This window comes from Thalia democratica, chromosome 6, assembly GCF_965202585.1.
Source record: "Thalia democratica chromosome 6, ktThaDemo2.hap1.1, whole genome shotgun sequence".
Classification (NCBI taxonomy): Eukaryota; Metazoa; Chordata; class Thaliacea; order Salpida; family Salpidae; genus Thalia; species Thalia democratica.
In genome coordinates, this window is record NC_139170.1 from 25301463 (window position 1) to 25318954 (window position 17492).

General features: G+C 25.7%; 1 protein-coding gene across 2 annotated transcripts in view; it reads right to left on the reverse strand.

Annotated features, from left to right (window-relative positions):
* The window catches only part of LOC145837930 (superkiller complex protein 3-like), a 41453-nt gene that overhangs the window by 17427 nt on the left and 6534 nt on the right, over window positions 1-17492 (reverse strand). For both annotated transcript variants that reach the window (XM_082945424.1, XM_082945423.1), the window contains exons 2-17: window positions 15002-15249; window positions 14738-14933; window positions 12686-12890; window positions 11904-12123; window positions 11672-11840; window positions 10702-10869; window positions 9064-9219; window positions 8420-8591; window positions 6810-6981; window positions 4900-5035; window positions 2543-2624; window positions 2152-2269; window positions 1800-1953; window positions 1259-1420; window positions 451-537; window positions 14-193 (exon numbers count right to left, since the gene is read on the reverse strand). In XM_082945424.1, coding sequence (XP_082801550.1) covers window positions 14-193; window positions 451-537; window positions 1259-1420; window positions 1800-1953; window positions 2152-2269; window positions 2543-2624; window positions 4900-5035; window positions 6810-6981; window positions 8420-8591; window positions 9064-9219; window positions 10702-10869; window positions 11672-11840; window positions 11904-12123; window positions 12686-12890; window positions 14738-14933; window positions 15002-15249 — 2625 coding nt within the window. The remainder of the gene's footprint in view (window positions 1-13; window positions 194-450; window positions 538-1258; window positions 1421-1799; window positions 1954-2151; window positions 2270-2542; window positions 2625-4899; window positions 5036-6809; window positions 6982-8419; window positions 8592-9063; window positions 9220-10701; window positions 10870-11671; window positions 11841-11903; window positions 12124-12685; window positions 12891-14737; window positions 14934-15001; window positions 15250-17492) is intronic.

Here is a 17492-nt window from a genome sequence, read left to right on the forward strand (position 1 = left end):
TTATTTATTTTACCTGCCCAACCCAGCTATTAACAAATGAAGGTTGGAGCCGCTGTGCAATTGAAAATGCTTGATGAGCAAGCTGTATTTTGGATGCTGTGAGATATAAAACTCCTAAATTGCACCACGCAATCCAGTTGTTTGCCTCGCACTTAATCGATGTGATGAAACTGTGCTGAGCAACAGTTTTTTCCTGTTTTTTTTCTATTGATTTTAACAAAGAATTGGGACATTAAAACATTTAAATAACTTTAACGTAATGATTTATTATGTTTATCTGCTATCATAATAGTGTTAGTTTTAATTATTAACTCTATTAAAAATGTTCGTTTTTATTTACTGTCTGTTTAGTTCAGTAGACAATTTATACAAATTCAACTCAATGATTTCTGTTAATCATTTATAAATTATCAAACATTGTCATCTACAGCTTATACACGATTAACTAACATCACAAAACTTGCTACTAGCTACTAGTCCTAGATTGTTCCAAATCAAGTGATTGTTTTTGCCTAAAAGAGCTGCCCTTTTTAAAATCTGTTTAAAGAATAATTGATAATATATATATATATATATATATTTATTTATTTAATTATATAAAATCTATAATTTAAACAGCTGTTTCACACATTGAAATGTAAAATTTCATGTGATCGTCAGTAAGTTACAGTTTATTATAATAGTGAACAGAAATTTCGATTTTAGAATTCTTTATAATAATTATGACGTAGTAATGGTACAGTTTATTCTACGATTAGTTGAATTTGAAATACGCTGTGAATGTTATTCTATGCTTTTTAGGAAAGTTTAAAAAGGTTATTTTGGAAGAATATTTTAAGCTATTAGAAAAAAAATTTTTTAGGCTGTTGGGGAGTCTAATAGCTTTTTTCTAATAGCTTAAAATATTCTTCCAAAATAACCTTTTTAAACTTTCCTAAAAAGCATAGAATAACATTCACAGCGTATTTCAAATTCAACTAATCGTAGAATAAACTGTACCATTACTACGTCATAATTATTATAAAAAATTCTAAAATCGAAATTTCTGTTCACTATTATAATAAACTGTAACTTACTGACGATCACATGAAATTTTACATTTCAATGTGTGAAACAGCTGTTTAAATTATAGTCTTTATATAATTAAATAAATATTAAGCTCCAATTTGATTTGTCGAGCACTATCGATCAGAACTTTGTATAAAACCTTTAATATATATATATGTATTAGTAATAAAAATATTTTTTGATAAATAACCGAGAAAGCTTTGAAACAAGCGTTTTTAGCTAGTTCGAAGTCTTCCGGTTGTTGCTCCAATGCAAGCCTATAGTAACTAAAACCAAGATCATTCATAAGCACCGCATTGTTTTTGCAAAGCTGCATTGCTTTCGTGTAATACTCAACACTTAACCTAAGTGCCTGTTAACAATTTTGATGTAAACTTTTTGTCATGATGCATCACAAAATCATTAAAACAAACTGTTTTACCATTGTTAAACACAGCAAATATTTTTCAAATGTAACTAACATTTAAGTAAATTTAAATAGATTTCTAAATAGTTCTAAGTTTACTAAAAGTATACTAAAAGCTAATTTGAAAGCAAAATTTAAAAAGTACGACTCATAATCAGCACAGCACAAAATTATAAATCTGAATATATTTTGATTTTTTGACTAACTAAAACTATTACGTATGGTTTTTGTACAGCTTAATCATATTAAAGTATGATAATAATGATTACAAATGACAAAATAATAAATAAACATTAATTTTATAGGTTAATAACTTAATTTTTACCTCTTTTTTTCCAACTTTACAAGTTTTATCGTTTTTATTTAGATTTCCTTCAATCAAGCATATGGGAATAAGCAAAGCTACTTCATCTGAAGACATATTTGCCACATAAGAACAACAATCTCCCAATAATTTCCACAAGCATGAAAATGTTTCACTGAAACATTACAAAACAAATTTTAAAATAAGCCTAATTGTGCAACAAAAGCTCAAAAATTATTAAAACTAAAAGTCAACGTAATTATTTTACATCATAAAATTATAAAACTTGTTAGGTTTTATGATAGATTTTCTGCAATTTCTTTAAAAATTACTTAAAAAATAATAGTATTTTAAACGAAAATTTTAAACAGACTTTTCATTCAGCGCATTTATAAGTTTTTGAATAGCAACATTCAAGTAACTTAAGGCTGTAATATCTCTACCTTGCCCAATCATTTGTCTTGCTAATGAGAGATAAGATTCAGTTATTCCTATCAAGTAAATTTTAGTAAAGAAAACTACGCTAATGAACATTAAAAAGTAAAACATTAGCATAAGTAAGAACTTAATAGTTGTAAAAAAAAGACTTTAAGTTTACTTTCAATATTTTATAAACAAACGCTTTACTAGATAGAAAACAGTACTACTTATTATTTTTGGATAGTTTTCACAAATGTATAGTGAACTAAAATGTTTGTTGTTCTTAAAGGAACAACTAAAAATGTAAATAAGTGTAGTAATTTTATTAAGGAAAAGAACTCAACCTTTTAAAGCGGGTACAAAAGTACAGTCTATCTGTAACGCAACGTGATAGTCCCTAATTGCATCATCATACTGAAATTGAACCTAAAGACATATATTATCTTGATAAGGTTTTTATATTTTAATCTTAAGCTAAACAAGTAAAACAAGCTTTATATAAAACAAAAAACAACAATTCATAAAAATCTTGAAATTGGGAAAAACAAACAGAAGTTATTTTTTAAATTTCATACTTCTTTGTTTTGTAACTAACTGAAAAGCAGTGTTTTAACTATTGTGGTTTTAGTTTAAATTCTCAAACTATACTAAATTGTTTAGATTAATTACTTAATCTATTAAAACCATTAATTTTTATATAGTTTTCTTTTTTAAAATGTTAAACTAAAAAGCTGTTCAAATTATTCTAAACAACCTAAAACTTTCAACATTTTACTTCTTAAGCTGATTGACAAAAAATAAACTAATATCTCTATATTAGTTTTACTCATAAGAAAAAAAACATATGTTGGGATAAAATATTTTAATATTAAAGCATATTAAAATTCTAAATTATCTTTTCTACTTGAATCAACTTATACATATATACAAGATTCCCACCAAAATTATTAAAAAAAGTTAAAGGAAATAAAGGGAAAACTTTGGTGTTATATTAGTGTTTAACACAGTGATTTTGGGTGTTTAAATGCTTAACAAGAGTTTTTTGCCTATGGTAGATAAAGACCCTGTAAATTTACACCAATGACGAAATAATCTTTAAGTATCACAACGATTTTTAATTTAACCATCCTTTAAATTTATCCAAATCTAGCCATGATTCATAAAAGCGTTTTTTATATTGCAGGTGATACACTTGATATTAACTTATACTTGACGAAATAAATTCCAAAAAATATAAAACTTATACTACCCTTAATACTTTTGTACTCATAAAAACATACAAGGTATTTCTTTTTACACTAATTTACTATACATTTTTCAAAAAACCTGTTAAGTCTAACATTTTAGTTTAAAATTTTAATACCATAGGTAGACTTACTAAATTATAAGCACTATCCATTTTAAACTGAAAAAACTAATAACTGAGAAATATTAACAACATTTATCTTACTTTTAATAAAAGTACTACATTTATATATTCAAAAAACAAAATACTTAAAACGGTAAAAGCTAATAAAATTGAACTTTTTAAGTTTCCTAAATTTTTTTTACACCAACAATATAAAAATAAACAAAAACTAACTTTGGAGAATGCTTTAATTTCTAAACAAAAACAACACTTATCAGTATTTTTAAAAAAAGAACTACTCATTGAGTAAAAATTAACCTTTTCTTATATCTTAAATACTTTACCGTTTATTACTCATCTCTACACAATATAAAGTAACAGAAAATAGATTTAAAAACACTGTATATTATCCCCTTAAATTATTTTAGTTTTAAAATTCTAAATCAAAAAAACTTTGTTAAACATTAAAATTATCTGATCTAAAACAATTATCACAAATACTTCCAGCATTAGGCAAAAAAAGTAAAAGTCAGGTAAATCTAAATTTCACGGTTTTTTCAACTTGATCCAGGGAAATCCAATTATTTTTAGAAAATAAAAATTTAGGGAAATCCAGGGAAGTAAGAAACCTGTATATATCGCTTATAAAAACACTTGTATCTCTAATACTACTTTAACTATTAGTTCAATAAACTTGGTTTATTCGTTCACAAAAAAGTATCACAAGTTCAAAATTTAATATATAATGCTTAAATATTTAGAAACATTTTTTTAGATAGTTCTTAAATCTATTTAAATTTTGACTGTTACATTAACTTAATACAAATTATATTTTTTAATTTTTAGTGACTTTGAGCTTTGTTAATGTTTTGTTGATACTTGGCTTAAATTCCGATTTTAGATAGATTTCAATTCCATTTAAATAAATTTTTAGGTATAATCTTTAAATTTTTTTAAGCTCTTAATTCAGTTTATTTATTTTTTCACTCATCACACTAATTAAATTAAATTTGTTTTAAAATTACTACTAATTTTACCTAATTATGCACTGATAAGCTTGAATTTTCGAATATGTAACACTTTAGTTTTTTGTTTAGATTTTCATGCATGAATAAGTTTCTAAGTAACATTATAGATAAGCAACATTGTTATGTGCAGTTTACTATTTTATTATACTTAAAAAGGTCGCAACTTTTTGCCACCGAAACCTGGTTGTAAATAAAATATTTAATATGCACATCTTTATTTAAAATTGATGCTTTCAAACTTATACTTCAATAACGCATGAAAAAATTTCAAAAGTACTATAATATCCATTTTAAATAGCTGTTGTAACGAGAACTAAAAACAAACTTGATTAACAAAAGCCATTTGATATGCAGAGAATAGTGAATTAGGATTTAGTTCCTTGGCTTTATTAAATACTTTCCATGCTGAGGTATAGCTACCCATTGCTACATAGCTTTCACCCAAGCACTCATAACAGACACTAAAAGACGAACAAAAGTAATAAAAGTAACTTTATAATGTTATACTGTTTATTTTTTGAGCTTCTACTAAATAAAAATTTTTAAGTAGGTTAATTAACTATCGGAATTTAATATCACATTGTAAAATAAACATTTAAAAATCCATTTGGAACTTAATATAAATATGCAGAAATTACTTATTTTATTTTTATTTTTATCTTCTATTATACACATACGTTTTCGATATAGACTAAACAATATAAAGTAATAAACTTAATTCTTAAAAACTTACAAAGTAAAGAACTTTTAAAATAGGGTTAGGATATTATGACGTTTACAAACAAAGTTTAAATAAATAAAAAAGTTCCAAAACTTAGTAAGTTCTAAAAAGATGTAAAAAGAGCAAAATTTATAGCCATAGACCATAATGATCGAAAATGAAATCCTAAATTAAATACTAAGTTACACCAAATAGTAAAGTAACTCTACTAACTAAAAACCTAATTAGCATAGTTTTACTTAAGTTTTGTTTACTTTTACCACGATAAATTTGTGGTTATTTAAATCGATTCATTTATTATGTTAAGTAGATAATAAAATTTTAACTTTACCACACGACTGTAATGAAATGCATTTTTCATATGCCATTTTATTATTTGAATGTTAATTGTAGAATTTTGAATGATAAAAAATTAAGCAATCAGAATGAGGAGTGAAGATACTTATGTAATTGCATTAAAAACATTGAAAACAAAAATATAGACTTGTATTATTGTTAGTATATAGAGTTTGTATTGAGATCGTGCTTAAAGTTTATTTATAACTACTTTAAAAACTTCATGTATATTTTATTGTTGTATGTTGACTACTTAAATTTTAAGAGTTTTTATTTTAAAAAGCTTTAATTGTTTTAAAATATTTCAAGTTATATTTAAATTTTATATAGTCCTAATATTAGTAAAAGTTTTCAGTATATTTTTCAATTAAACTTTAATTACTATAAGTTTTAATTCTTACAATAGTAAAAGTAATTGTATTCTTTAAATTTACTTTTTATAATAGTGTTTTGTGGTTCTTTTTTATAATAAATACATTTCTCAAACAGTATGTCTGATTTGTACAAACTAAGCTATAATAGCATCAAGTAACTAGATAAAGTAGTATTTTATTTAATTATGAGTATTAGTACCAAATAAATTAAGTAAGCAACAATCTTCAGTTGCCTACACGACCAACATCAACAGTATACGACCGGTTTCGTCTTTATTAGGTATCATCAGGCTGACATAGTCGCAAGAAATTGCTGTTGATATCTAACCAAATGGGCTTAAGTACATAAGCACTGAAGTGACCGTTTTTGAGTAAAAAAGCGAAAAATTGACGCGGCTAAATCGTTCACAGCTCAATGTTTGAGGCATTGTCAGCTTTTTGTGATATTATAATCTACGCTCGTTCGACCAGTTTTAACCAGTATTCACTTCAGTCGCCATTTGTTGATGATAGCCCGCGTGGTTAGATATCAACAGCGGTTTCTCGAAACTATGCCTGTCTGATAATCCTAATAAGGACGAAACCGGTTGTAGATCGTCTCGGATGCTGTTGTTGTTGGTCGCGAGGTGAAGTTTATTGTTTATAATTGATGGCGCAAAACATCTCAACTTTGTTGATGATGATCAAAATAAATACTGGTTATATTAAGTTGCAAATAGTATCTGAAAAATAAAAAAGCAAACTGTATCGGAAGCATTTAAGAAAATTATTTAAAAAACCTGGGTATGCCAGTATTTGACTTACGCGTCATTGCTATCAGCTTCAAGAGCAGATAGAAAACATTTAGCTGCTTTTTCTGCTTGATTTACTGATTTTAAATAGCACAAGCCAAGTCTCAACCAAGCCCACTTGCAACTTTCTTTAGGTAAACTTGTTGTTATGTCCTCATACAATTTAATAGCCTCTTCAACTTTGTCTGAAAAACATTGGTTTTTATTTTTATTTTTAAACGTTCTTTGCTATGTTTGAAGTTTAGTAGCTGGTTTTTCAACAAAATTTCATTAAACATTTTTTATAAAGTCATTAAGGGCAACATTAAAAATAAAAAATTATTGGCTCTTATTTCAAAGTTTAGAGCAGAGTTTCCCAAACTTTTTTTTTTCAAATTGCCCCCTTTGAAGAAATTAAATAGGCTACTGCCCCCTCCAACAAGACTACCATTTAAAACACCTAAGACCTTTTTTTTTTATCTTCATCTGCAATTCAAGAATATCTAGTGTAAGTTTCAAAATTACTAATAAATACACCTAAGACCGTTTTTTTTTTGCTTTTTATCTGCAACTCAATAATATCTAGTGTAGGTTTCAAAATTTTTAAATCGCCCCCCTTTTGCCCCTTTACTAATTATTGCCCCCCAGGGGGGCGGTACCGCCCACTTTGGGAAACCCTGGCTTAGAGTATATACTATAAGATAGTGTTTACAGAACAGAAAAAAATTCAATTAAACTTTGAGATATAACAAGTTTTGTAAAAAAAAAACCGATACAACCGTATGGAATTGAAAATTTTAAAGGGCTATTTTCTCTGAATTTAAAAAAAAATCACTAAAAGTCTATCTACTCCTTCATTTTTAAAGAAATCAAGTTTAAATTTTCAGGAAATGTACTTTTTATTATTACAAACAACTTGTAGGGAGTAGATTTTTTTTAAATTGTCATAAAAAAATTATGACCAAAATATAAAACAATCAATTTTTTTTGTTTATTTTTTACAAAATTTAAAAAATTTGTTTCTTACAAGTTGTTTTAAAGTTATAAGATTACTTTGAATTTTTTTTCAATTTCTAGAAAACTGAAGGTAGAAGATAGATTTTTAGTAAAATAGTCTAATTAAGCCCTTTTAGTTTGCGCCTCCCATAAGGAACCTATTGAATGCTCTAACTTTGTTCGCTTATATCTTAAAAGTTACTTTTTTTAACAAGCGGTTAAAAGTGACAAGTAGCTTATCTATTTATGTAAAAAATAAGACTAAACTTGAAAAAAAAAAAAGTGTTAACCCCCCTATGCCCATTCTGACAAAAAAAACTTTAAATACCTTTTTATTAGCCTTTTACATAGATACGAATAAAAACTAATTTGTTTAAAAAAAACTTCTGCTAAGACTAAAATTGTACTAACACTTAATGTTTAATTATTTACTAAACTAAATGGTGTAAAATAAGAATAACTTTAAATCGCAGTTTTCAGATTCTCAAGTTTGAAGTTCAAAACAAAACATTTTCAATAACAGAATAAAAAAATATATGTAGTTATTTTTTACACTAAAACAATTAATCTATCAAACATCAAAATATAAATATACTTTTAATTCTTAGGCTAAATGTTTACAAGCATTTATTAAATATGTATGCTTACTTGTTTGTATCAAAATATCAGCTAATGCAATTCCAGTTTCTTTTACTCCAGGTGCTAAAATGTAAGCTTTCTGATAAGACTTTAAAGCTCTTTGTCTATCTCCTGCTACTTCATTGTAATAATGACCTAAGTATAAGAACACTTCATTAAACTCCTTGTTCTTGTGGGCTGCCTAAAAATAAGATTAATTAAAGGTTTTAAAGTTATTTAAATTAAAGACCCTGAAATTTTTAAGACAAAGAAAAATTGACAAAGAGAGAGTTTTTGTAGAATTGATAAATATAACTGCATATAAAGTTACTACAAACTTAGTTAGGATGTACTTTTTAGTTAATTTAAATTTTTATTTGTTAATAGGGTTAGGAAGTACTTTCTGAACATAAAATAAGGTAAATTGTATACTTTATTATTCATAACTTTTTTTTACAAAGCAAAAACTTCCCATGCACGTACACTACAAAAAACATTATAGCTTTTTTTAAATACTTTTTTAACAGTATATATTTAATATTAAACACTAATACGTGAATATATTGCTTTATTGTGTTCGTAACATATTGAACATTGTTATTATAAGTTAAAAGTAGTACATATTCTTTTTTATGTTTTTTCTAGTCAAACAAACTGGTTAAAACACTACCAACATTAAAAAACGATGTAAAGCACTTTGTTCTGTCTTTTCTGTTTTCAATGTCTGCGTACCACATTATTTTTCCGTACAAAAAATGAGCTAAGTACGAACTATCGTCTGTATTGACAAGTTGCTTTGATTCTTCTAAGGCTAATTCAACATTTCCCCTCTGTTTTATTTGACTTTTTTTTTTCAAAATTTTAACAAACACGTATTTTTTATGGAACAAATTATAAATCTATTGTCTAGTACCTAACTAACTTATAGTTAATAAAGTAAGTAAAATGTATAAATTTATCTATTTCAAATACTTTCAGGATTGCCAAATGTTTTTGGCAAATTTTTTCCATGATTTCAAAATTTCTTCCAGGGTTTTAAAATTACAAATTTTAGGGTCTATTTTTAGTTTTAAATTAAGTTTAAGGTAAAAAACCTATGTTAAATAGTATAATGACATTGAAAAGATATCTTAAAGCTTCGTTAAATGTGTTTTTTAATATTAAAAAAATTTGATGATGACAAAAAAAACTTTATCTATAGCTATACGATAGATCTTTTGTGTCAAATCGAAATTTTACTACTTAACTTTTAAAAGTTGTTTAAAACTCCAGGTTTTTTAGTGGATTTTACTCAAAATTCCAGGTTTCTTTCAAAATTCCTAAAATTCAAGGTCTTTTTTAGCCTAAATTTTCAAATTCCAGATTTTTCCTGGATTCCAGATTTTTTGGCAACCCTGTACTTTACAGTACGTAATAACTTCAAGCATTTTTTTTAGTTTGATGCACTAAATTTAAAATTCTTGTTTTCGAGCTTTTTTTATTAATCAACTGTAACTTTCTAAAACTACATTTTATTTCAGTAATCTGCTACAAAATTTGATAGCTTAAAAAAATATCAGACATGAGTTTTACTTTTTTTGACTGTAGATTTTACTTTAAACTAAGTTAATATACAACGTTTATGATATCTTACATCCAGAATAACAACTATTTTATATTGATCTACTGTATCGGTGAAAACTATTTGTGTACTTTTTATAATAACTTCTCGATTTATAGTTCTATACAATTTTACTGATAATATTTAGCTAAGTTTAGCTGGTTATCAAAGTCTTTAGCGTGTATTTTAAAGATTACCATGACACGTAGAATTTACTACAAGTAACAAATTATTAAATCAAACGTAGATACAATAAGCTCGCTCTTTTCAAAAATAAAGAACATTCGTAAAGCAAAAAGAAATAATATGACAATGTTTATTATTAGAGTGCCACTAATAAACTCTAAAGACTATTTTTCTTTATTTTAAATTTTTCAAAATAATTAAACTTTTAGATAAGTTGTAAAAGTGAAGAATAAGTGATACTAAAGTGCTAGTATTATAAAAAACACCTTAATAATCTATACAAGTTTCAGACATAATTTAGATGACATTCATTAAGTTAAAATAAAAGGTAATTTACTTACTCAGTGGGAGCCTGCTAATGAATTTAAAAAAACAAGCACTATATTTTGAAACAGTTCTACGAGTGTTAGGTAAAAAAATATAAAAAACAAAACAAAGTTCTAAAACTTGCTAAATTTATAACATTTAAATAACAAACAAGTTTTAAACAAAATTAATGACTATTAAGAACTTTTTAAAAACATACTTTAAAAGTAAGGTTTATTCTGTAAAAATTTAACTCTGAATTTAGCCCGTATTCGCTTATTGCAATATTAATATATTTTTCAGCATCTTCATGTTTGTTCAGTTCGACCAAGGTTTTAATGATATTCAGATAAACTTTTTCATTATACTTTGAATTGAGTGAGAGTATCTAAAACAAATTAGTTTTGTAATAAATTTTATATAAAAGTGTTAAACTTTTACATTAAAAAAATTAAATTCTTATGGTCTCTAGATCAATAAAATTAACGTTAGTAATAACTGTTTTAATAAATGAAAAATTTTTATGTCGTATTTACTAGGAGTATAGTTAAGTAAAGAATTAATTAGTTATTTAGTTGTTTACTAGTTGTTATTACATCGAAATAAAAACTTTTATATTAAAACATGATCAAATTCTGAAAAAAATATATATTAATCAATATTCTATAGTTATATAACTTCCTGATTACTCAATATAAAAAATAAACATTATAGTATATTAAAAATAATACTAATGTAGTTTTATTAGTGTCTTTTTTAACTAACATAATTAATGTTCAAAGTTTTTGTACAATTTATTGCATGAGAAAGAGTACAAAGTAAAAATACATAATAAAAATAATAAACACTTCAAATAAAACTACTTTACCAACTAGTGTTACTTTTTGTTTTGATTAATACTTTTTAATTATTAAAAGCTAAATTATAAATTATTAAAACAAAAATTTTTAACACTATACTAAATAACTTTAAAAAATATTGATATTTTTAGGCCAAACGTTAATATATAATACATTCTATAGTAGAACTCCTAAGTTAAGATTTGCTTAATTTTTACTTATACTGCTTCAAAACAACAATACAACGTAACTATTTTTAACTAAACAAACGAATTTCAGCTAATATAAACTTTTAGTCATCGTTTGTTACAAATTAAAAAAGTATAATGCAATGAATTTACTTAAACTAACTTTTACTAAAATCGACACAGCTTTTTCCTTAGATACATTAAGTTCTGATTTAGACAAACAAAATGCTAGCTTGAAAGATAACTGAAATTTTATATCATTTAACGACGAAATATTAAAGTAAGTTGGATTATTTCTTTTTTCTAATTCTTTGTGTAACTCTAATCCAGACCTAAAATTTTTAGTTTTAAAAGTACTATTTGGTTTTCAAAACGATAAAATAACAAGAAATTACCTTATGATATTTTCAGCTACTCCATATTTTTTTTGTTTTATGTACATATCACTCAGTTTTTCCCATAGGTTTATAAAATTCCCAAATTTGTACCAGCTAGATTTTAGAATTTTATTTGCTTTTTCAGTTTCATTTTCATTGATTAGCTTTAGTGCTTCTATATAGTTTTTGTATTTTCCTTCGTAAGAATCGAAAAGACACGGGTCAAAAATAAATTCGGCTGTTTTTAATTTAAAAACGATTAAATCATTACAATTATATGTGTTTTAATGTACAAATTTTAAAAATATATATTGCACAAAAAACATAGTCCTAGCTTAGCTAAAAACTTTTAAAGATAAGTTAAAACTAATTCACATATAAAATGTTACGAAGTCTTCTTAACTAAAAGTTTTTACAGCAACTCACTTGTTAATTACAAAACTTCATGAATACAAAAAACTAAATGTTTTATAAACAAAGAAAAATTCCTATTTGAACTAATTAATATAAACTTCAAACTAAAATGTTGTTTTACTTTAGTACCATTAATAACAATTAAATAAAAATGTTAATAAATATTTTACAGCTTTTCCAAACTTTTCATGGTAGTTTTTATTTATATTGAATTATTTAAGCATTAAGCATTAATATATATTATAGTTAATTCGTTTACTAAAAATAAAACCTTTTTTTAATAACCATTTTAACAGATTCTTATACAAAAACTAATAAATTAGACGAAACAAAACATATTTTAAAATAGAATTCGCGCCTGTAAAAGAAGGTATAAGTATACTAACAACTTTGAACAGATATTTCAAAAGCACAATCGCTTGCTGCAGGTACTTGTGAGAACAGCTTCAAGCAAATTTCAACAACATCTTCTATTTGAACTTTAGTTTTTTCAGAACTTAGATTCAAAACTTTTAATAAAATATCAAACGCCTTTTCAACTTTAGACAGTTCAGAACAAAGCATTGATACTTTTTTGGCACATTTCATTATCTTTTAATAAAACAAAATATAAACTAAACTTATATGTCAAAATAAAGTTAAAATATTAAATCGAAAAAACGGTAGAATTAAAGAAAACTGGATTAAATACTTAAATAGATCATAAAAGTTATATGTTAGAAGTTATTTGTAATATTTTTATTGTAAAAAAAAATTGTATAATAAGTAATAATGAACCGTTTTAGTTAAACAGGGATATATAAACTATTGTACCATAACTTAAACAAGAACTGTTCAAGGGTATACGAGGTACAAAGCCAATTTTTGTAGTAAATTTTAGTTGATAGGTTACTTGAGACCTAATTAAATATTATAAGTACATACATCATTGCATAAAACTTTTATTTTATTTAAGTACAGAAAGTTTTGATAAAAAGATTATTTAGTATGATTAAGTAATTATAAAGCAACTATTTTGATAAGTTATTTCTAAAATAGTTTAATAAGAACTAAACTCCATTGCGCGACCAAAAACAATAGTTTCAAAGACAATTTACGACCGGTTTCGTCCTTGTTAGGACTTTATCAGTTAGACATAGTCACGAGAAACCTTTGTTTCGGTCTAGAGCTGGGGGTGGCCAGCGTTGTACTTTTTAGCTAAAAACACACTTTTTAAAGCATAAAAGTGTTTTATTTTGTTAAAAACAATTCAGCCTTTAATTTAATAAACAGTTGTTACTAGTGAATACTTGATTACGTTTTTGGTTTTAAATATTAGTTTTTATCAGGAGAGGTCGTGTGGGATAGAGCAATGCTCCACCTGAAAAAATAAAAAACTTAACATAATGTTTCAAAACTGTTTAAGTCCTTTTTTTTGCCAAACAAACTTTTTTTACATATGATTTGTTATAACTGTTATCAAATTAAGAGGTTTTTTAAATACTTAAAAACTTTCCGTAGCTCCTAATAAAAATACCATGCGTTGCCATTATTAAAATAATTACAATTGTTTAAATTACTACTGCCCGCGAGCATCTTTTTTTAAGAAAATTTACCGGAAACTTATAAAAGGCTGCCAATCTCCGGTATAGACGCTATATTAAGTCAATCAAAATAGTCAAGAATATTTTTCATGTTAAAACGTAGAGAATAAAAATTAATTTGACATTTTTTCATAGTGAGTAGGTTTTTTATAACAGATTATTTTATTTCAAAGTAAAGCTTCATTACTAGTTAAAAAAAATAGAATGTAAGATATTATAAAAAGCTCCTTTTACAATACGAACCAGGAAAAATTTATAAACAAGTTATGTTTTTTTATTTTTATATCGTAATCTTTTGAAAAGTATAAATTATAAAATATTAAAACTTAATTTTAACTTGTTTTTATAGCGTTATATTTATATTAAGCTGAAACTTTTAAACAATAGTTCATTTAAATATGATTCTTTCTGAAAATAAGTGTTTAAACTTTTAGTAAAGTAGTCAGTGCGGACAGAGGAAGTACTTTTTAAATTCGAGATGATCGACAATTAACGTTAAATAAAATACTATATTAAAGTTTTGCGTACTTTTTGCTTTAAAGGTTGCAATCAAAGTTCTCGACTAAAAAAGGAGAAAGATTCAATGATAAATTTTTAAAATTTATCATTGAATATTAAAGTTTTACAGAATTATTTTCATAATATTTTGCACATGTAACTTCTTGTGAAGAAGAAAAAAATTATCAAAAAATTAACAAGCACTCAAGTTTTAAAAAATCAAACAAATTATGACACTTACTGACCAAATGAAAAACATTTATTATAACTTTTTAATTAAGCGTTTGTTTTATAAACTTAAAACTAAAACTAGGTTAAGCCACTTGTTTTTATAGGAGTTTTTAAAGAAAAACGAACCCAAGTTTTGTTTGAAGAATTAATTTGATTCAAGTTTTCATAAAAGACCTCAATAGCTTTAGCTTTAACTTCGATATTTTCTGGAAATTCCAAAAGAGCATTTTCTAAAAGAAGAACTAACTCTGATATTTTGTTTTGTTGTTTTAGTGTGTTTAACAAGCCAACAGTGTAACCTTCTTTTTTGTCTGCTTCGTTACTATAAATTTTTTAATTTACCTAAAAGTTTTAAAATTACTGTAACATCAAAACAAAGAAATAACTCACCTTGAAACACTTTGTATAAGACAGCTGTATGCCTTTGATAAAATTTCAAGGTTTTCTAAAGACAAAACTCCTGTCCAGTATTTACAAAACAGCTGAATTATGCCCTTATATGTTTCGGTTTGCTTTGAATTGTCTTCTAGCGCCTTCTTGTATTTTTCCAACGATTCACTTTGTTGGCCAAGTTCAGCTAAACATCCGCCGGCAATCAGCAAACATACGTGATTAGAAGCATCATAGTTTAATGCATTCTAAATTTTAGATAGATAATCAATTTACTTTAGTTATATACGCAAATAAACTTAATATTGAAAAATTTACTATAAAAAGTATTCATGACTAAAATCATACAATGGTAAAATTTTCTTACAAATTTAGGAACAAATCATTTGTTAATACAACTTATCAAGGGATCGACCAAATTTATTATTGATTATGCTTTAGTCATATTAACAAAACTCATGAGGTAATGATAGTCAAATATTAAAAACTTAGACCAGTATGTATAGATTTTGTTCTTAGTTTTAGATAATGAAAAGGGTATAAATCAAAAGCACTATTTTAAGAAAATTAAAGCAGAGCAGATTCGTTCAAGGTTTCACTGCAGATTCGTTTCAACTGTCCTGATTTTAAAAAACATAATTTCTGAACACCTCAGCGAAGTTAGCTTATAAAGACACATTAACTAATAGTTTTACCTGAACCATTAAGTATCTTTTAGCGTTAATTAAAAGTACAAATCAATAAGTTACATAATCAGAGACAGAGTTTAAAGATAGAGTTATGGAAAAGAACATAACCCAAAAAATTTTATTTTGTTATAAACAAAATAAAATTCAGACTGCGTGTAGTCAATCAAAATTCAATCTAAAAAGTTAGGTCTAAAATAGAATATAGTATTCAATTACTTAAGAGCTAAAACTACAAGATTCATATCTGAATATAAAAAGTATTGCTACATACAAAAAAGACAATCCATAAGACTGTAACATACCTCTCGAAAGACAAAAATATTAAGTGCTTAAAAATAGCATAAAAGTTTTTAAACAGAAGATTATAATAATAAAATTGTTTTGACATTAGATAACTTTAGCTTGAATTTTATACTGAAATCGTTCACAATTATTACTTTTGCTAGTTCAATAGTAGTATTTCAAATATATACAACATTTCTGTGATACATAGTTTTAAATTAAAAATCCAGAAGGACTCTTTTTTTAACCAGAGTCATTATGAAGATTCTATAAGCTTAGCGGTTATTAACACTTTTTTTTATGGTTAAAAGCTTGACAATATTGTCTAGTTATAGTGTTTGACTCGGGATAACTTGACTAAGTAGGTTTACTAGTACTTTAAGTCTTATAAGTGTTCTGCGTAAGCGTGACGTGCTTAGTAAGCATCTTAGAGAAGCTTGACGCTGATAACGTCGTTGCCCTCTTGTTAATAGAGCTACACTAAAAGCAAACAGCTGTTTATGCTAAAGCAAACATGTCGGTAATCTTAATAATACATAATAGGTACTCAAAGAATAATCTATAAAAAACTAGGTCCAATAATACAATAATTTGCTTTTCAGAACTAAAATTATACAAACGGCTTTTGTAACTCATCACTCAAGTTTATTTTACAATACAAAAAGTGTAACGAAACAAAATAACTTTCATATACAAAGAAGGGTTTGTAGGTCACTGAAGAGCATAATTAAACTGATTTCTTATCTCGGTAATTCACTTGAAGACAGTCTTCAATATTGAAGAGCAGTCACTTGAAGCGTTCATAACTAAAGTAACTTAAAACTTAACTACTTAAGACCGACTTAGTGAAACAACATTAGTTGCTCAACACCTTATAAATTGTTGATTTAGTATTTAAAACAAATAAAAAAATATTTTAGTAATTCATTCTGAAAGCAGTTTCCTTATTTAAGTAGTGGTCCTTTCAAGAGTATAACTCGACCAAAGATTCTCTTTAGTGGAAAAGATTCTCTTTGCATAAGGTTTGATCATACCAACTAACTTGAGCTTGCCTCAAGGCATACGAATGTCCAGCCTTCGGCTCTGTAGGCTTTCGCCAATGTTTTCGTCTTTAGTGGAAAAGTGATAACTTTATCAACTATCTAAAACAAATCTATTAGTACGATTTGAGATTACTGTATAAAACTAATCTAAACTATAAAAATTGTTTAGCAACAAAATTTAAGAAATGCGAAGAAGAAAAATGCTCTCACGAAAAATGACCAAGTTAAATTCGAAGCTAATCAAAATTATCATCTCTCGCCACACTCGCTCTTAAATGCTGTTTCGCAACAGCCGTTAAGAAATTTTACTAATTCTCTATGTCGAGTGGCTTTAACCATAGTTGCAAGATTTCTGTGAGTGAATCGTCACGCAATTACTCGAGCATTACATTGTAAGTTACAACAAACGAAAGTTTTTTAGTATTCAAAATTCTTTATTTTTGGAAGTTTCGAAATCCTGCTTAAAGTAACTAAAAA